The 21,352-nt window shown below is 36.1% G+C and overlaps 1 protein-coding gene across 3 annotated transcripts in view; it reads left to right on the forward strand.

Moving 5' to 3' along the window:
- Positions 1–247: 247 nt before the first annotated feature.
- The window catches only part of DPH6 (diphthamine biosynthesis 6), a 201,530-nt gene continuing 180,425 nt past the window's right edge, over positions 248–21,352 (forward strand). For 2 of the 3 annotated variants that reach the window (XM_074148896.1, XM_074148898.1), the window contains exons 1-3: positions 295–423; positions 4,932–5,026; positions 7,364–7,557. In XM_074148896.1, the coding sequence (XP_074004997.1) occupies positions 401–423; positions 4,932–5,026; positions 7,364–7,557 (312 nt within the window). In that variant the 5' untranslated portion in view covers positions 295–400. Of the gene's footprint in view, positions 424–4,931; positions 5,027–7,363; positions 7,558–21,352 lie in introns of all 3 variants that reach the window. The other variant, XM_074148897.1, reaches the window with a different exon arrangement.

Here is a 21,352-nt window from a genome sequence, read left to right on the forward strand (position 1 = left end):
GCAGCGGGCGGCTCGCCCGGGCCTACCAGCGCGGCCGCCCTGCCCTCCATAGGCGTCCCCCGCGCTGCCTCCGCGGCCGCGCCCTCCACGCCGTCCTCACCGGGCCGCGCCCGGCCCCCGCCGCCCCAGCAGGCTCTGAGGGCCGCAGCAGAGGCAGCGTCCCTCTCCCGGGCACGGCGAGGCGGCGGCCTACGGCGCCTCCCGCTTGCTCAGGCAGTCTCCCGGCCTGCCCCGGGAGGAGGCTCTGCGGAGGGGAGGCGGCCAAGCGGCAGCAAGAGAGAAGCCGGCGGCGTGCGCGGCCCAGGGTGCCCGGGACGGCCGCGCTCCTTCCCCGCTGCGTTTCGCAGCTGTCACGCACCTCCCTGTTAGCGTTACCGCCCCCCCCGGGCTCGCAAGCATCATGAGAGTAGTGGCTTTAATCAGGTAACGGGCTGAGGGATCGCCCGTGCGGGCGAGCGAGGGGCGGCTCGCAGGCGGAGGGAGGGCGCGGGGAAGAGGCAGAGCCCGCCCGGGAGCAGCCCCGGGGGTCGCGCTCCTCCCAGCGCCGCCTGGGAGACCCGCCTGCCCCGGCTCTTCCCTCCCGTGCCTTTCCTGCCGTCCCCCCGCTGCTTCCCTGCGCGGAGCGGCCGGGCTCCGGCGGCGTCTTCGCTCCCCGGGGGCTGCCGGCCCTCCGTCTGCTGCCCGGGGGCGGGCTCCGTCTGAGGGCCGGGGCCAGGCGGGACCTACCTCTAGGCAGGGTAAAGCAGTAACAGTTCCCCTTCTGCTTTCCCCGTGTTCCCGGCACGCTCAAGAACTACTAGTGTCTGGTTTAAAATCAAAACCAAAAAAACCCAGAAAACAACGCCCAAAATTATTTCCCCCCGTCGCCTGCTCCCCGTTATCCCGAGGGAGCCCGTCTCCAGCGTGGAGGGGCTGCAGGGCCTCAGCCACGTGCCCGGCAGGTAGCGGGAGTTCTGCTCGTTCGCAGTTGGATTTTCCTGTGCTTTTCCTTGCCAAATACCTTAAGGTCTCTGAGGATAAATTTTCTGAAATCTCAACGGTAGATTTTTCTAGTGTGTCCTTTGGGAGAGATTTCATTTTAAAAAAGACGAAGTTCACTCCTTTGAGTTGGATGCAGCCCTACCTGTCAGGGGCTGCTGTTTTTGCTTCTCCTCATGCTCCTGCCGCTTCTTGTCAGTTTCTGCAGTTCTTGTACTGTAAATGGCTTTTTTTGTATTTGTTTTAGAAACAGATTAACATTTCCTGACAAGGACAGGTGTGTTATTTTGCTGAGAAATAATTAAAAGCCAACAAACTAGGAAGCCTGTAAATGGAAAAAGGGTTGTGCGGATATGAGCACTGTATTTTTATTTTTCGGTGCAGTAACTATATACTGGAGTCTTAACTTTTAATGTATTAAGTTCTCTCAGGCAACGTCTAATGTCACACCTTGAAATTGGGGTTTGGCTGCAACAATTGCAAATCGCTCCAAACATCATCCAAGGAGGAAAAAATACAGCAAATGTTATCTATGTTTTTCAAGATTTGCTTAAATAGAGAGTAGGAAAATCAGCTTCCATGCTTTTTCTTGTTTTGTAGATAAGATTTTGTCTTCCAGCCTTGTTTATTTTGATATTCTCTAAGCAGAGGAATGTGTTAAAAGGCAGGATGAAATAAAATCTTAAAAACATGTTTCTGACACAGTTGCTATTTTAATGGGCAATTTTACAAGGATGGATTTAGTTTCAGTAATAGTTTTAAGAATAGTTTTAAAGAGACATCAAAGTGTCTGAAATCTTTGTAACAGAGCTAGCCTCAAAGATCAGAGGGGAAAAAAAAGTATTTGAAAAGTGCTTCTTACTTTGGAAAAGGTCAGGATTATATATAAAACTACTTTAACCTGTTTGTTTTTCTTCTAAAATGTTGGCCACACTTCAAGTTGATAGTCTTGCTTTAAGGTTGTATTTATAGGGTAAACCCTGTATTGTGTTTTGTGCTAAATCATAGACATTTTAAAGCCAGTCTTCTACCTGAAATACGATGTTTTTCAACTCTTTAACTCTTCTAGAATTTTCTTACTGTAAGTGGTTACTCTTGTTAATAGAAAGGAATTTTGCTCAGAAGTCTTTCATAAACTCGTATCTTTATGGTTACCGTGCATTTTTTTTTTTTTCTGGTATTTTGTCTGTTTATAAGCCTACCTCTTAACGTACTTTCAACGTTGTCAAAACAAATCCTGATTGTGGCCTGACTTTGTAGAGTTTTCTACGAAAAGGCCTTGTGTTTTTTTTCTGTGATGAGAATTGAGAGCAGTCCCCAAGCTACATCAGTACCTACCTTCATATCTTCTTAAAGCTTTTTTTCTTTCTTTTTTTTGGTCACAATCTATTAGACAACAGCCAGGCTGGGACTGTGCCGAGTCCACCTTCGTCCTACAGCATGGGCTGTCTGGCTTCATTGTTCTTAACTGTCATGTGTTTTACAGCTAGAGTAGAAGGCCTTGTAGGTAGGCACCAATTCGTTTTGTTTCTTGGTATGGTTATTTTTTAAGGCCATGGTAACAGTACTGTAGAAAATAAATAGCAGTACAGTAGCATGGGATCCAGTGAGCATGCTACCAATTTTGATCAAGTAATCAGTAGTCAAATGTGGGCCTCATCTTAACATTATTTTTAAAATATATAAATTAATTGAAAAGATTAAAAGATTTATTCTAGTGTCCTTTTAATGTTTGATTTAAAAAAAAACTAATAGTGAAATGCTCTAAACAGCATAGGCAATTATCTCCTGTCATATAATTTTCTGAAGTCGTGTTTGGAGTTGAAGTCAGAACTAGTGGGAGGCTTTTATTGTTTAGAATGAAGTCATTCAGAAAGAAAAGAGCCTTTGTCTCGTTATGATTCTCTTAAGCGTGGAATTTCACATTATGAAGTGAATACTGTCTACGTTTTCAAGCTATCGAGCACAGTATCCAGAATTAATGAACATGATTTTTTAATTTTTTGTGTGTCTATATATAGGTTATAAGAAAGTTGTAGGTATGCATGAGAATAATGTCAGGTAGAGATGGAACCTTGAATTAGGAATCTATTTATTCCTATATTTATTTTATAGCACTGAAACATAAGCAAATCTGTTAAGTACAAAAGGATGCCATGTTATTTGTACTATTTCTACTTGAGGTTTGAGTTATAGAGCAAATTAAGGTCAGCGCACAGAATTTTAGCATGGATAAAAGCAGAAATCGAGGGGAATAGCTGTATGGTTACATTCCTATAACACACTGTCAAGCTCTTGCATAGAGAACTAGATAAAAGTGGGAACTTTATATTGTAAATGTTGAAGATTGTTAGTAATATTGTGGTCACAAGGAAAATGACAGTCTGTTGTAGCAAGGACTGCTTATACTATCTGTTCACCTGCTTGTGTCTCAGTGACTCTAAGACAAGATGCAGTTTTACGGAGCTGGTCTAGATCTCGATTCCAGTTCGTGCCCTGGACTGGTTCTTGTCCCTTGGCATTTAAAGAAGCTGCACAGAATCTTCACCTGCAGCTGTAGTTTGAAGGTTGTGAGTCTGAATGTGGTTTTTGCAAGCAATGTGTATTCTAGAGCACTCTTAGTTTTATTGTTAGACTGTAATATTTCTTTTGATAGTGATTGAAATCCATGAAAAATACTATATTTCAGTTACACCAGCAGAGCAGGATTCTTTCCTCACTAATAGTGGAAAAGTTCCAGTAGACCTTGAATGAATGTCAAAATTAATTGTATTCTCTGTGTTGAGTATCATCTCTTGGCCTCAGAGAAGAATATTGTTCTGTTTGTTTTTCTTTTTTCTTTAATCAGCAGTAATTATTTTTATTTGCAGTTATATGCAGAAAAAAACTTCTGTGTTCAACGCAGTGTCAACTGAACTTACTGCCTGTAATGATTGAAGCTTTTGAGAATGGGAAGTACGTTTAAAATGTACTTTGGGCAAAGTATCCCATGAAAGATAAATGTTACTCCTAACATGACAGTCTTCATTTAAAAAAGGTTGCTAATGCTGGCAACTCTCTGGAGCAGATATCGGGGTTTTTTTCAATCCAAGTTATCTAGTAATGAGTACAGAGTAATTTATCTTTGGGCATGTTTAGTTTGGAGAAGAGGAGGCTGAGGGGGGACCTCATTGCCCTCTACAACTACCTGAAAGGAGGTTGTAGAGAGGTGGGTGTTGGCCTCTTCTCCCAAGGGAATAATGACAGGACCAGACAAAATGGTCTAAAGTTGCGGCAGGGGAGGTTTAGATTAGATATTAGGAAGGATTACTGAGAGAGTGGTCAGGCACTGGAACAGCCTGCCCAGGAAGGTGGTGGAGTCGCCATCCCTGGAGGTATTTAAGTGTAGACATGGAAATTCAGGGCATGCTCTAGTGCCCGAGATTGTTGGTTTGTGTCTGTTTGTGGGTGGGTGTGGTGTGTGGTTGTGGGTGTTTGGTTTGGTTTTGGTGTTGGTGTTCTGGGATTTTTTGGGTGTGGTGGGTTTTTTTGGTTGGTTTTTGTTGGGTTGGTTTTTTTTTTTGGTGGGGTTTTTTTTTTTTTTTTTTGGTGGTTGGACTCAATGATCTCAAAGGTCCCATCCAACCAAAAATATTCTATGATTCTGTGAGTAGAAGACAGTCCTTGTTCTGAAGGGATTCCAGCGTAAGCGGCTGTTCTTTATGGAACCTCTCAGATTAGTAATAAGATACAGAACTGGATGTGTGCTTTATGGATACTGTATGTAGGCACTATACATATATAGGAAATCTTCCTTTTCCTACTGCTAATATTTTGCAGTTTTTTTTTTTTTTCATTTCAAAACTTGATAACCAGATCTGACGATATTAATTTTTAAGTAGTTAGGAAAAAGTCATAAGGGCCTAAAACTTCTATCTGTACTTTTAATTGCCACTATTTTCTTTTTCTTACAGTGGTGGGAAGGACAGCTGTTATAATATGATGCAGTGTGTTGCTGCTGGGCATCAGATTGTTGCTCTAGCCAATTTAAGACCTGCTGAAAACACAGGTATGAAAGCCACATTTCTTACATGTGGTTTTTTGGGTTTTTTTATATATTAGAAACAATGTAGGTGCAGCTGTGGCTGAATTAAGTCCCTATATATGTTTTTAGATAGTTTTGTATATTGAAGGGCAATTTAGAAGTCTTAGATAGAAAAAAGAAAATCTATGGAGACATATTAAATATATTTTTCCTCAAAGGGGAAAAAACAAAAGAGGATGAAGATCATTAAAAGAAAAGCTTACATAGTTTGAAAAAAGGAGAATAGAATATTCCTAGTGGTAAACAAAGGGATTGTGTAGCACAAATAGTAAAAAGTGGTAGAGCATATCATTAAACAAAAGAAACACTGTATTTCTAGAAAAGCTTTAAACTGTCATAAACCATTCCAGCTGCCAAGCATACACAATTTTGCTGCTGGTCATTCATTTTTAGCCTTGTATATCTTCCTCCATTATTCTAGCCCAGCGTTTGTGAACTGGTTGAGGTGCTGATCTGGGTTGGAACTGACCAGGATGCACTTCTTTTTCCTGCCTTTTTCATTCCTTTTAGCTTGGATCAGTTTTCTGATCAGTTCCTCCCAGGCTGCACTGAGACTTATTTCTGTGAAAGAGAACAGGAGAAACTCAGATAGTGTAAGTCAGTGGTGAGGTGAGAGGGTGAGCCAAGTACTTCTATGTTGGACAAGAGCAAAAATTGAACTTCAGCTGAGGTTTGAAAAGGAAGCGAGTTGTTTCCCAGTTGGTAGGGGAGAATGTTAAAGTATATCAATATAGGTTAACTGTTCAACATATGTTAAACAATTAAGTATGATATCTGGTAACTGTTTGGTAGGAAGATACACAGAAAGAGAAGGAAAAAGGGAGCTGCCATCACAAATGAGTCGTGGAAGGAACTGGCAAGTGCTGGGGAGTACAGGAACAATTTATTTTCTGGGTAGCTAGCACATAATCATCTCTAATCTTGTTGAAATATGTTGTCTTTAAACTAATTTATCCACATCAGAAATGTAGAATATTGTCATTAAAATCATAAAATGCTCTCTTTAAGTGTGTAGTTGGAAATTCTGTGGAAAGTTAATTGAGGTGCTTCAGGCAATAGCGGATTCCATGCCTTTCATTTTATTTTATCTTGTACCACTGTTGCCTGGAGAGTCTCAATTAATAAAAAAACTGTGTATTCTGAACTGAGTATCAGTTTAAAGACCTTGTCATATTCATGTATGTTGAAAAACACTGAGTTTTCTTTTAATTCAACTCTTCTGGTGTTGGTTAGTTGTGATTATGGGTTTGGATTTGCCTGTTTTAAGCAAAAGCATATCTGTTGTATGGTATCAAATGTGACATAACCTAATTGTTACATCACAAATTAGTTATCTTGATCAATGTTACAGACCTTTCTCTTTGCAAGACATGCTACATAGGTATACAGCAGAGATGCTTGATGTGTCTATGTAAATTAAGAGAAGTTAGAGTATTACAAATTAGATTTAAAATAGTGAGTTGTGTTAGTTTTTCATAAAGTGATTTCACCAATAATGATGTATTGCTTTATCAATCTGTTTGAAAAATTATCCAAAAGATTTTATATGTAAGCAGTTTATTGTATAATTTGAGATTTAATTCTAATCCATGATATCTGCATTTTAGCTGCTTTTTTCTTATCTGCTAGTTGCAAACTGCTTGTAAGAAAATTCAGTTAAATTTTTCTCCCGGTAAAGCAAAGAGTTGATTTCACTTTGAGATTAATTTTCAAAAGGAGTGAAGGTAGAAAGGGCCTGGATATTATAACAGATTTTGTTTTCTTTTTTAATATTAAGCAATGTCAAAGCATTATAGTCGTCTACTTTTATTCTACTTAAGCAGAAATCTCCTCTTTCTTGATGACCATGGTAACAATTTTAACAGTAAAGTTTTTTGGAAATTTTGACAACCTGTTGCATGTTCTCAGTGTTGCAGTACATTCTAAATTTCTTGCTGTGAGTATGTTGAAATGCATCTGGGTTTGGGCCTCTGAACTGTGTTCCTATTAAAATTACTCTATAAATAGGAGCAGAATTGGACCATTATGAGTTTTTTGGATAAACCAGGGGGAATACTAAAGAAGAAATAGACACCACAATTTCCAGAAAGGCAGCATGTTTATGAGAGGTGTCTTCCTCTCCATGCATCTGTTGGGTGGAGAAATGTTTTTTTTCTGTCTTTATAGAGATATTGTCACCAAACATCGGTTTGTGAACTGAAAAATACTAGCATTTAGATTTTCTCCATGCTTTGTAGTATTATGATTATCTGTAATTGTTGATACAATGTACCTAATATGATTATTTCTTAATTGTGGCAGGGCAAACTGATGAATTGGACAGCTATATGTATCAGACAGTAGGACACCATGCCATTGATCTATATGCTGATGCATTGGATTTGCCGCTTTATCGTGGTTTCATAAAGGGTACCAGTGTTCATACTGGAAAAGTATATACCACATGTCAGGAAGATGAGGTTGAAGACCTTTACCACCTCTTGAAACTTGTTAAGGTATGCCAAATGAAAAGAATTAAATAAGTGGGGAGAATTATATTACTTAACTCATTTATGAATTTAAGTAAATGATCCACTTAGGTATTTAAGGAAAGCTTTGAGAAAAAAATTGAACACTTTTACTCTTGTAAGTTTTATTTCTATTCCTTTTTTCTTCCTGGCATTAAAGTGTAACTTTATTTCCTCTTCCCCAATGTAAATCAGACTTAGTAATCCCCATTTCAATCCCAAACCTTGTTCCTATTTAATAAAAACACCTGTAATAGGTGCTTGGCATATACTGCAAAAAACATAATTGTGAAAATTATCTATAAATAAAATATTTATGTAGTTTAATATTTGAAACAATGCATTACTTGATTACTGGAATGAGAGATCTTTTGTGTTTTTTCCATTTATCAATGTATGGAAAGTAATGTCTAGACATTTCTATTTGTGTACACTTATGCTCTGTAAACCAGAATCTGTTATTTGTTTGTATGTTGCAGATCATTCAGAAAGTATTACAGAATATTTTACAATGATAGTTTTGATTCTGGTAGCCCTGTAACTATATTCTAATATATCACATAATAGCAATAACATTTATCAATTCTTTTTAGCTATAAAACCAATTAACGGAAGATAAGGAGCATATTTCCTAAAACATTTAAAATGTACTCTCTGTTCTTTTCCAAAATGTTTCATGTAGTACTTTATTTTCCACTGGGATTAAATCAGATCTCATTGAAACAAATAGAAGACCTCCTATGGACTCCAGAGGTTTTACACCAAGTTTGAGTGAACATGCTGTCTTTTCCAGTTAATTGAGTTGATGACTGCAATGCACAGTACTAAAACCCTACAATGTGCAGAAAATCCTATTAATTGCTATTTTAAAAAAAGTAAATGCACGTTTAATTTTATTGATCAAACTGGTAGACTACTTTCTGAAATGTCAGCTAAAGGTATTTGTAGTCTTCAAGTCACGTATTGAACATTTTCTAGCTCCCTTTCTTCCATTGAAATGAGAATTCAGATTCATAAACATAAAAGCTTCAGGCTTATTCTTTGTTCCGTTTAAAAAAAAAAAAAAACAACCTTGCAGATAAGACCTAAGAATGTGGTTTGAGTGCAGAGTGCTTCCTGAACCATGTTGTAGTCAAATGTTACATCTTCTAAACATTTTGGCAGGGAAATCGTGTTCCTCTAAAGTAGATTCAAGATCAGGCACCTGTGTTGGAGTATGAGACTACGAAACAGAACAGTGCATGAAGGCTGTATGGCCTCAAGTTGCACCAGGGGAGGTTTAGTTTGGATGTTAGGAAACATTTCTTCACTGAGAGGGTTGTCAAGCATTGGAACAGGCTGCCCAGGGAAGTGGTTAAGGCACCATCCCTGGAGGTATTTAAAAGACATGTAGATGTGGTGCTTAGGGACGTGGTTTAGTGGTGGATTTGGCAGTGCTAGGTTAATGGTTGAACTCGATGATCTTAAGGGTCTTTTCCAACCTAAATGATTCTGTGATTCTGTGATTATGCTCTAGAGTGCTTCACAGAGGTTTTAAATGGAATACGTGTATCATGCAGTACACGAATTACAAGAAATATGGTACAGCAGTTTTAAATTCTTTTTGAACCATGATAATATTAGAAATTAGAGGGACTCGTATATTCTGTCTCTTGAAGCTGCATACTAACAGCTTTCTGCCGCTGGGTAAGATAATAAATTACTGATCAATTTAATTAAAAATGGGCAGATTAGTGGCAATTAAGATGATACTTCCTTTTCGATTCTTGCTGTCTTTGGAGAAATGGATGCCTGACATAAATTAATGCTAATGTTAAATCTTGACAACTTCTGCTTTGGAAGTTTGTACATGATAATTATAACTATAGCTGAAAGAGATGTTATCAAGTTGTCTGGAACTAAATAACTATTTCTTTCTCGTAGAGAAATATTAATTCCACTATATGATATTTTAAAGACATAAATATTAACATATACTGTCTTTATGTTGGACTTTGGATAACCTATCTGTGAAATTCTGGTGCAAAAGTTTCAGTAGAAGTCTTGCATATTCTGATGAGTAGTTGAAAAATTATCAGGGGGACAAACAACAGCAGCTGTAAAACTTTGGATTTTTTGGTTTTAAGAAAAATACATTAATATTATTCTTTTGTGTGTTTACAGTAACTTTGAAAGCTTTCTATTTAAATTTTTTTCACATTTTTTTATAACTTCAGTTTTGTACCTTTCCTATGTAAGTTTTAATCACTGAGGATTTTGCTTTAGGTTTGGTGTTTTTTGTTTTGTTTTGTTTTTTCTCCAGATGTTAATAGTTTTAAACAGAGCGCTCAATTTGCATTTTGTTGAAGGGAGGGGAAGAATTCTGCATAAGCCTTGTCAAAACGCATCCTTGAGTGGATGTAATTTCAAAACACTGGTCAAACTAACATACCTCTGTTTTTCTGTCAAATGGTTTGGGCCCAAGAATACAGGAAAGGTGTGTCTAGATCAGAATCACATAGTGCGCCTCACTTTCTGTTTGTGAAGAACACTTGTATTGCAAGTGCTTTAGTAAAAAATCAAAGCACATATGAAAATCTAGTATGTATTTGAAAGTATTTGATGCTTTTAAAAACAATGTTATGAGAACAAGATTTCTATAAAGTTGAATATTCCCCTGCGGTGCTAGGAAACCCAGGACAATAGTCCTGTTCTAGTTCGTGGGACTCAGAAAATGATATTGACTGCTGATGACTGTAAACCTGCTAATTTTATTGTCACAAACCTATATGATTGATAGGTAGAAAGGAAATTTATATTTATTTTTTAGTTGCCTAACGCCCTGGTTTAGATTCTGTATTGAATATATATTGTGAAACATACCGGAGTATTTATATGATGTCTAAAAGTATGTTACTCTGTAATCCTCACCTGATAGTACAGTATTTACTTTGTGAGACATACAAATCCTTAACTCTAAGGAATAATTTAATCTACTGTCCATGTTACTGAATAGGGATTACTGATACTCGTTTGTCCATGTTTGTCACTTTGCGTATTGGAGGTTTTTACAACAAAGGATGTAAACACTAGAGTTTCTTAGTTCTCTGAATTATCCTTCAGGGTTTTACCATGGCACTGTCTTTGAAACCAGGAAATGTGTGGGAAAACTGTGTTTCATTCCCTTTAGTGGTTGGAAAGACTGGAGCATGGAGGTGTTTTTATGAAACTTTCCTACAACTTACTTCTCAATATAGGCTTATTTAACTTCTTTCTTCCCTTTTCAATGTAATTATGATCTTGTCCAAATAATACGCTGATGTTTTATGTAAGCACGTACAGAAGTGGTGTTAGATGGTTTGAATGTTGCATTGTTTTCTCTGTGTCATGGAACTATGGCTAAACTTTTGTTTAGGGCAGTGGTTGGAGCAGCTTCCAGACTATCAAAAGATAATGTATTTCAGTTATGGGTTTCAGCAGACAGTTCTGTCCTCTTCCAAGTTTCTTGCCTTATCTTCTCTGCTCTGTGAAGGCTTTACCTTTGTTTGATAAGTTTCCACTGCTGGAGTAATTTGTAGAATTTTGAACTTGATAAAAATGTTTTTTCTTCTAGCTATTTTTTCATCTTTTCCAATAATTTTTTTCATTACTTGAGTTTTTTGAAATTAGTATTTCAAAAATTGAGTCTATTTGTAGTTTCTTTGACATATATTTCCCATGTTTTATAATAAACATGCAAGTTCATTTTCAGTGCATTTTCAGTTTTAACATGTTATTTCTGTCAGAGTTCTTTTGTGGTGCACTTTGTAGGTTCAGAACCTACAAGCTTAGAAAAAACCAAAGAGTACACTTGAAAGAAATTAATATATTGGATCTCAGGACTGAGGGATTATTAATTATGATATCATCCATTGATCATCAGCTGAAAAATAAGAATTGATGTTGGATATATTGGTTGTATGAAACATTTGAATAATAATAGTCTTTGCTTGTTGCATTGTTTCATTTTATCTGTAATGTGGAAGGGGAAAGAAAGAAAATTTATTTTCTAAAACTGTCACATTCTGGAGCACTGATCTTATAACTCAGTAAGTCACTAAGAATAAGTCAGTAAGAATAAGTTTTTTAGTTATAGCAACAAAGATCTTATTAATACAGGGATTCCTGTATTTAATAGTTACTTTTTAAGGACAGGGTCATGATTTTTGAAATGGGCCCAGACTGATGTTTACTGAAGACAGGAAGTATTCTTGTCTGAGAGTTAAACTTGGAATAGCTGTCTGATTTTAGATGTTATTTAAGATGATATTTTGTCTCAAAGTGCTTTGGCTGTGCGGATTCAGGTGGAATAGAAGTAACTTAGGTCCTGTCATTGTTCAGTGAAGCTCCCAAAGACTTGGAGTTCTTCAGGAAACAGTTCTTCAGGGTTTGAGATGAATGGATGAAATACAAGGTTATTCTGTGGCCTTTGGATAGGGATTCATTCCCTCACAGGAGATAAAGCTTTCAGTTCCTCATTATTGCTAATCTGCTAGACTTCCATGCTAAGGAAACAGTCTTCCTTCCACCCTTCTCCAGAATATAGCTGCTCTTGCCAATGGGTGAAATGAGTTCTCGGATTCAGTCCAATGACTGACTTTCTGTGGCTTTTATACAGCCAAAGGCCTAGATGCTCTCATCAGGAAAAATAAATTATACTGCAGGCACTGCTTCACTGTCTTCACTGTTATAAAATGTGTTAAAAAGAAATAGCGAAGTATTTAGAAATAGTCACTTGGCTTTTGGGTGTCTATTTTAATCAGCTCTCAGTAGTCCATGTGACTTCAGTGGTAGTATTTGCATGATAAAGACTAATAATGTACTCTTAACTCATACAAATAAGGTTTGCAGATTTTCTTAGGAGTCTTAAAGATCAAAATATTATTAGTTGTGGAATCCTGACTGACTTCAAGAATCTGTAATCTGAGGACCTCAGCATGCTGTTTGCCAAACTGTTGTTGCAGTTTATAAGTTCAGACAAAGTAGGTACCTTCCCCCTCTCACTGATGGGATTCAGAGAGTTCAGAAGTGTGCAGAACAGTTCTAGTCTAGTCATAATTCCCTGTGTTTTCAGTTGATGAAAATCTGATGTTTTCCCTATTATGACTTGAATTATTTGTAGATTTGTAGACTAATTCCTCAAAGATATATTTCTCAACATTTTTTAAAAAGATTATATTAGAGGAAGAGAAGTTTGTCTTTATGCTGAATTTCCAAACTAATCACTCCTCAATTTTTACCCCTATATTTTAAGATTATTGCAAATCAAGAATACCATGCCCTTGATATTTTGATAGATTAACTTTATATATAAATTCAGCAATTGGAACATAGAATACAGCAAGTGAAATTGTAACATCAATATTGAAAAAACATCCCAAAAAATCTTTGGTGTCGAATTAGGAGGAACAGTGGTAAATAAAACAATGGAATTTAGTTTTTGGGTCCTCTACTACTCCTGTTGATTAGATGAACATTTGGAGACCGTATCTCTTAAGCACATTCCTTTTTGCCTTTAGACATGAAAGTTATATGTGGACTTTTCAAAATTGTATGAAATGGCTACCTATGCTGACAAGAAATAAATAACTGTGCTTCTTCATAAAGTAAGATTTTTTTTAAAGACAAAATTTTGCTGTTGTTTTTCATGTGACATGGATTAAGTTCCTCTACCTTTCATCATGACTAGATTTTTATCTGTGAGAATTTTAATTGTCCCTTTGCACTCACCATGTTCAACAATATTTTTTTTTAATTGACTTGTTATTTTTACTTTTAAATAGAGCTCTGTAGCTTCCTCCAGCTAGGGGATGACCATTGTCATCAGCAGTGAATAAGAGTGTGAATTAAGGGAAGAGAGTAAGAAGTAACTGCATAGTTGGCAGTGGTTTAAGCAGTGTAAAAATAATTATGTATCTTGTTCCATTCACAAGATAGGTTTTGTTTAGTTTTTGTGTTTTTTTTTTTTTCCCTAGTTTGAATTTTAAAATAAGATGGGAACAAGGAAATTTTTTAATCAACAGGATGCCTGTCGTTCTCCATGTCTCATCTGAACTGTTCAGGAAGGGTCAATTTTTTTTCCAGAAGGGAATCTTGAGCAACATCTTTGAGGTAGTTTCTTACCGTGAGAAATGTTGAGCTTTATGTAAACAAAAAAGTCACTGTATTTCTCCCTGTTAGGTGTGTGAGGTTGTTTTCACTCACTCTCAGTCTTGTTGTGTTAATATCGAATAAGCAGAGACAGTCAGGCTGGTGGTGAAAGATGGTAAGCAAGCCCGAGGGCTTGTTCTGGTCAGCTTTAAACCTCTGATTGCCAGGTTTTCCTAATTTCCCATTTCCAGGGCATCTCTAGTGTGACCTTGCCTGCTGAATATGATGTTCTGGGTTGCAAGATTCTCACATGCATTTGGAAATGGGCAGCCAGGCATTGTTTACAGGACGCCAAATGAACCGTGCACTCGCAGCAAGTTTGATAAACACACATTTCCTCCTTTTATCAGTGAGATTGCAGAATGTGAAGTATGAGTTTCCAGTTTTACTCATTCCCTTCAAACCTTTTCCTGTTTAAAGACTGAATCCCACTAATTGGATGATGATACATCCTTAGATTTTGTTTTGCTTTTTTGTTATTGTTGTTTTGAATTCAGCTTGCTGGTCACCGACACTTTATTTCGGTGCCTACCTTGACCAGGTTTGGCAGACTTTCAGATAAAAGCTTTCCATTTGTTCAGCACAGAAAAGGTTCATCCCTATCAATGTAAAGTGAATGCTAATTAACAGTAATGACTTCTAATCACTTTGCTTTTATACTCCTTTAGGAGCACTGCTATTATCCAATGTAGTTAAGTGAAATGCTTGTATATGAATCAACAATGCTGTATTTCTTCTCGCAGCTATTGCTCATAATCAAGCTTTGAATAAATGACGATAGTGAAATTGGTTTTAATGTGCTGTATTGCATGGGGAGAAAGAAACCTCAAATATCTTGTTAAATATCTTGAATATTTAGAGAGTTATCTATTAACATTTTGGCATTCAGTATTGTAGTTAAATGGAAAAATACATTAAGATGTTTAAGTCAATTTTGTAAACGTTATCAAAACCTTTTTCATGGTTTGAATTTTATTTAAGTGACATGCATAGACTCAACAGCCTCAGTTTGGATCCAATTGCACATCTGTAGAAATGAACTACGACATTTCTGAGTTAAAATCGAATTAAGTTTACATAGAACAAACATGTATCTTAACTTGCGGACTTCACCTGTTTTAGCCTAGTGTTGTAGTGTATATTTAGTAGGTTAATATGCATTTCTTTTATTAATACTGTGTATCCGACAAACTGTTAGCTCTGTTTGCTTGCACGCAACCTGCCTGCCTGCCTGCAATCGTATACACTTCAAAGTGAGTATAAAATTAATACAAGTGAAATTTTATTAATTCTTGGGAAAAATAAAATAAGATGAAACTTTATTTTAGCAAAACTAGACTGTTAGAAACAACGCTAGTAAGAAACAAGAGCTAAACAGATTACTAGACTGGTAGTACATCCAGCAATTTTAAAATAATTCTGATTTAGAGACAGAATTAGGCTAAAGACAGAATATATTCTGGCCTGTTTGGAAGCCAAAGAGGCAAAACCTGGATGAATCCCATTTCTGACATGCACATTAGGCTTTGGTTTTATTTATATTTTATTAACAAGTTGCTTGAAACAATTACTTAAATCACTTATAAGAAATTCCAGGTAAATTGTGAAGGAACTGGGGTCTTGCTTTGTAAATATATTTGTGTTGTCTTGTTTTGCAATTTAAAAAAAAATACTGGATTTTAATTTTCTGTGGCAGTTTCCTTTAATGTAGTACCTTTGTCTTTGCATGCTTAGAGACACAATTCCTCCAGAGTTACCGTCACAGTTCTCATGCATGTGGATGTGACTGAGTATCCACAGGCACCGTTGTTTGTTTTGTTGTTCGTTCAGTCACATAGCTGTAGACAATTTTCTGGTACGTTTTGTTTGCTTGAGCATCTTCTCTGTTAACATTTATTCTTCGGTTTATTATGAAGTTATTGCCTCACTTAATTTGAACATACCTTCTGTGTAGCCTTTCCTCTTTGAAGGAGAATTTGAGTCAATGTTTATAAAAGACTTACGGGTTTTTTTGCTGTAGCACTGTAAAACATGCTTTTTGTGTGTTTTGCCACCACATTGTTGAAAAAGAGCAACACCTTTCTTCACCACAGTTTCATTTAAATGAATGGTACTATCCACATCTTATTTCAGCACTTTGGTTTCTTACTTGGCACAATCATCGTGCTTTTTAAGGATAAAAATGAAAAATAGAAAAAATAAATTATTCTGTGCTGAGGTAACTGACTGCCTTATATTACTTACACTTCTCATTAAGCAGCAGTAATATATGTTTTAAAGTTTATTAGTGTTTAATGAAACGTAATTGGGGTTAGTTCTAATAAAATACAATCAAGGACGGGCGAGCTTTCATATAAATGAACAGTAAAACATTTCTCAAATTTGGCTTCATAAATATTTTTATTTCTGAAGCTCATTCTTTGTGTAAAAATGATTTTGCTTTCTTATACAATTACTAAGTTATTTAAGCTGACTTATTTAACACACACACGCCTTTCACATGAATGTCATCCATACAGCGGTTGCATAGTTGTATTATTTTCAGCTGGACATTTACTGTTTCTGATCAGTATATTTAAAGGTAATTCTTCTGGAAAGGCTGGGATTTCATTTGGTTTACATTGCACCAGTGTTATCGTTTTCAAAACAGAAATGATTGATTTGTAACTGTCATTATGAAAAGGAATAAAACGGAACTGGCCTTTTACGCTGTAAAAGGACTACTCAGTGTGGGAGATATTCTTTCTGTTGATAAATTCTGCCTGTGGAAGAATTGCATAACAGTCATCACTCATTTTCATATTGATTATGAGTGGGATTCCAGTAATAGGTTGCTGTTTGCAAAGGATAAGGCGGTGCTATGATTAGTTACCTTTTCCATGGAAAGTACTACAAAGGAAAATGCCAAATGTGTGCACTGCGGTTTTCCTATCAGCCTGACAGTCTGTTATGTGCACTTTTTTTCAGTCCATTTTCCTTCAGAAATACAGCTTCAGTCTTTTTGCCTTATTATTGTTTTAGGTTTTGTGCATTTGCATGCTCTCCTAACTCCACATTCTTTCTTTAGTTAGTTATTTATTTTCCTGACAGTCTTCTGTTCTTGGGCCCTGTCACCATTGTAATTCTTGAAAACTGATACAACAGTGCCCTCTGTAGTTTCTCCCTACGTGGTTACTACCTACGTAGTTGGTTTTGAGCATTCAGGTAAAGAACAGGATGTTTAGACTTATTTTTAGCTCAAAGAAAAGCCTGTTTTTTCCTAAGGAAACATTTTGATTTTTCATTTACTGTTTTACATGCAAGAAAGGGAACAAAAGAGACTGTTCTGAGTCATCTTTTGGGTTTATAAACTCTCTTGTCATTATCTAGTGAAAATCTGAAATTTTATCATGCATTCAGGGCATTCATTAAAACTGGATGGGATTTTCTGAGTTATGTAGGCTTTCCTGAAGTTTTTGTTTGAAGTGGAGCTACAAAACAAAATAATTTTAGACTTACTTTCTTTGTGCTTGCTGCTTCTCCTAAACTAGGTCTTGCATGATCTGCCAGGGACTAAAGACATGCTCACCAGCAGAACACCTAAGCTTTATTAATGGTGGTGTTTTAATTCACACAGTGACTGAAGTAATTGTTGTTCATTAGCATTGATTTGTCTCCAAAACTCATTTACAATTTAGATTTCTCTTTTACCTCATTATAGCTTAATAGGCAAATAACTTTTTCATTTTGTGTTTTCTGCAGAACTTGTTGAACTGATTCATTATTGAACACACGTTCCCCACATTCGCATACATGCACATTCACACTCATACGCTGCCATTTAAATATTATAAACTACTATAAAAAAGCATGACCTTTTAAAAAATAAATGCTTTAACTACAATTAGTTTCTTCTGTAACAGCATCATAAAAGTCACTCTGTGAAAAGTTAAATGGCGTTATTTTATGATGGGGAGTGTTAATGTATGTGTAGAACACACTCTTAATGCACTTCTGTGAAATGAAAATCATAAGTCATTGCAGTAAATTATAGTTAATGATGTAACCATTGATGGCTATTCAAAACATTCCTGTATCTCTAATGATTTGTGTAAAACACATGACTGCCCACATGCCTCAGTTCGTTTGGCAAAGCAGATAGATAAACGCACCAGCTTTATACTTTTGAAGACTGTTTTTTCTGTGTAACAAGCGATAAGAATTTTGGTTGAGTAAATAGGACATCACAAGTCACTTCTTGCAGTATTTGAGATCTGGTAGTAAATGATGATGAAGAGTAATTTAAATTAAGAGGTGAGATGCTTCAGGAGTGTAGAAGCTTTGATTTTTGCCTGGTTTATGGGTAATATCTCGCCTCTAGTCATATGACATCTTTACTTCTTACCATGAGATTTTATACTGAAATGTTGCTGGAGGAAGCAGCTATTGTGGCATAATGTACATTAGCTAATCAAAAAAACACCCCATATTCACTATACATTAACATAAAATGATTACATAAGTTAAAAAGGCGACCCATGTTTTTTGAGTAAAGAAACTATTATTCTACTGGCAAAAAAAGTAATGTTAAATTTGGTCAAAATTACTTTACTTCACTCTAAATTTAACTGAAACTCTGAATCAAGCTTAATTCATACACTGATTAATTATTGTTAATATTAATTATTGAGAGGGGGGTATTTAATTTTTATTAATGAGCTTCTTCAGACGTGGGTTTTTTTTATGGTAAAACAAATATTTATTATTTTTCTACAATATGGCCAAACCATGGATTGTTACAATTTTTACTTTAAAGTAAATAGTTACTTTAGATATTATTTTAATCTTTTCCATGGAACTTCTTCACAGTTCACTCTCTTTAGGCGTCTGTCATTCAGATCAGTGGGAATTTTACTTAGAAAATGAATTCTTAATTAAAATAATATTTTAATGAAGAAAAAATAAATACAGGTGATTTGATATAAGTGTGATCTGGTTGGCAATGAGAGAAGGATTTAATTTTGAACTGCAACCTTTGAGACAGATAAGATGCTGTGTATTTGGAAAAATGAATAAGGTGTATTTTCTTGCAATGAAAATAGCAAATTAAAATTCAACGTAATTAAAATAGTGACAAATGTAGATTAGATTATTGGAGACTATGAGTTACATCTTTTCTGTCTACTGAGAGCTGGCATAATTTACCGAAACCAGGCAAAGAAGTGACAGAGCAGCTACTGCAGAGGCTTATAGGAAGTGTCCCATTTAGGCCACAGACTTTTCTCTTTTCAGTTAAATGTCAATGGTGATTTTACCCCATTCTACAATCATTACCCTCCCCCAAAATACCACACTTCTTTTCATATAGTTGGATTATGTGATCCCTGTCTGAAATAATTAATGAAGGAGAATATATGTTTAAGGTAAATCTGTAGTTGAAAAGTAATTGTTTTCAAATAACTTGCTTAAAAATGATCACTGAATAATTTTCAAATGTCCTTTCATAAAACGAGAGCTGATGCAGGATAGTTAAGAGTATTTCTGAAGGTCATCTTAATTTCAATTTCCGGTATCACTTTGCCTCTGAAATGTCAAAAGATGTGGAAACTGGATGTTGGCAATGTCTTCTGTATAGAAAATAATAAATTTCTTTTCCGATTTAGTTGGTTAACAGTTGCCTATGCTATAACACTAGTTATAAGAAGAAAAATAAATATTGCAATCTGAAATGCAACATTATTTGATATAACAAAAGAAACACTGACTTTTCTTACTGGAGACGTTTATAAGAAACTTTGTTTATGACCCCAGGGTGGTCTTTATGGTTAAATTTAAGTTTTAAGACCTCCTAATTTTAGTATATTCTTTTAAAGACATTTTTTCTTCTACTTTTTTTAAGACATTCTTTCTTTCAGTGGAACTTGATCATATGAGAGGGAATCTCTGACGGCATAACATTTTAAATAAAAAATTAGTATTTAGGTTTTACTTGGTTACTCAATGGCTTCTCTGCTTTTATAACTACAGGAAGTATAATTATTATTCACAAATGACTGTGAAGTGTCAGTAGATACTGAGGAGTTAGGGACTAAAGACAAATGAACACTCTTCCTTTGAAGTATTTTCTTATGGACGTGTTTGCTCTACATCCCTTAGGCATCTTGTTTTGCTGTCCTCTGTGTTATCCACAACCCCCTTTTTTTTCTTCTGTTGTTCTACTTACACAGTGACTTGAAGTTGTACTGCATACTATATTTGATGGCTTTTGGCCTTTTGGTATCCAAAACAGTGATACCATTGTATTTCAGCAAGGCACAGTTTATTACAGAATGTGTCATACAAGTCCGTGCATTAAACTGCCTGGCTTTCTTCAGCTTCTGTGTTTCCTGGCCAATGTACCAGCACAAAGAAAGGATAAATGTGTATAGATATATAATATTTTGTAGAACTAGAGTTTAACTTGTAATGTTTGTGATTTTACAGAGCTGGATAACTGTTGGTTTATAATTGCTGGGATTAATTTGTTCGTCTTTCCTGTCCAAGTAGTCACATTTCATTCTGCTACAGTTTGTTTTATAAAGTCCAGTAATTCTTTTTTCTTTCACTTTCCTTAACTTTCTTTAGAACTTTACAGTTTTCCAGTAATTCTGATGGTATTGTGCTACAATAACCCTTTTTGCCACCTTTAGGATTATCTTTATCCTTTGGAGCCCAGTCCTGTGTTCTTAGGGAAAGTCTGTCATTATTTATTACCCACTTGTCATTGTGACTTATTCATTGCTTGCATCACCATTCTCAAAAGTATTGCTTTACAGAAATGGTGAACGGTGCTGTGAAGGAAAGATCAATAAATGGTTTCAAAGGAAGATTTACCCCGAGACTTAGATCTCCTTTTTAATACTAAATGTGTTCTGTTTGTTTTGAGATGGTTGTAATATTTTCACATCAAGTACCCTGTTTCTCAAAACAGAAAGATGCTATTGCATTAACAAACTTCTGTGGAGCAGCATGGCTTCGTCAGTTAAGTTGTACAAAGTTTAATTTTCCAATATTCAGTACTTAGTGGCTTTTCCTGAATGCTTATCTTCTGAGCTGAAAATACATATTTTCATTCCCTAAGAAAAAGTGATAAATTATTTATATAACAAGCACTTGAAAAAATATATTTGAATTTTAGTGATATTGTCATGTGTAACTGCACAAAGAGAGGAGACCGCTTGTTTGAAATTCAGTTGGAAAAAAAAGAAAAAAAATCGGCTTCTCTACATGCCTATTTAAATTGTTCTGAGAGCTTGATGACCCATGCTGTCTTTCCAGAGCACCAAATTCCACGTGATAAGGTGACTGTTGACACCTTTTGAAAAGTGGGTGCTCTAAAAAGCTATGTGAGTATATATAAAATATATGGTATTAGTTGCAGACTCAGGCAGCTGAAAGTTGAACATGGCAAATGCACAGTTTCATGCTCTGCTTTGTACTCTCCTGTGTACTGTTTTATGCTTCTCCTTCAAATAAGCTGGAAAAGCAGATTGTAATCATAATATATTAAAGATTATATCATGGAACCCACTGGAAGGAAACAGAAAGGTTTCATGGGTATGTGATGTTTCCTAATTTTTCATTTCGTGATTCTGCA

This window comes from Numenius arquata, chromosome 6 (genome assembly GCF_964106895.1).
Source record: "Numenius arquata chromosome 6, bNumArq3.hap1.1, whole genome shotgun sequence".
NCBI classification, from domain to species: Eukaryota; Metazoa; Chordata; class Aves; order Charadriiformes; family Scolopacidae; genus Numenius; species Numenius arquata.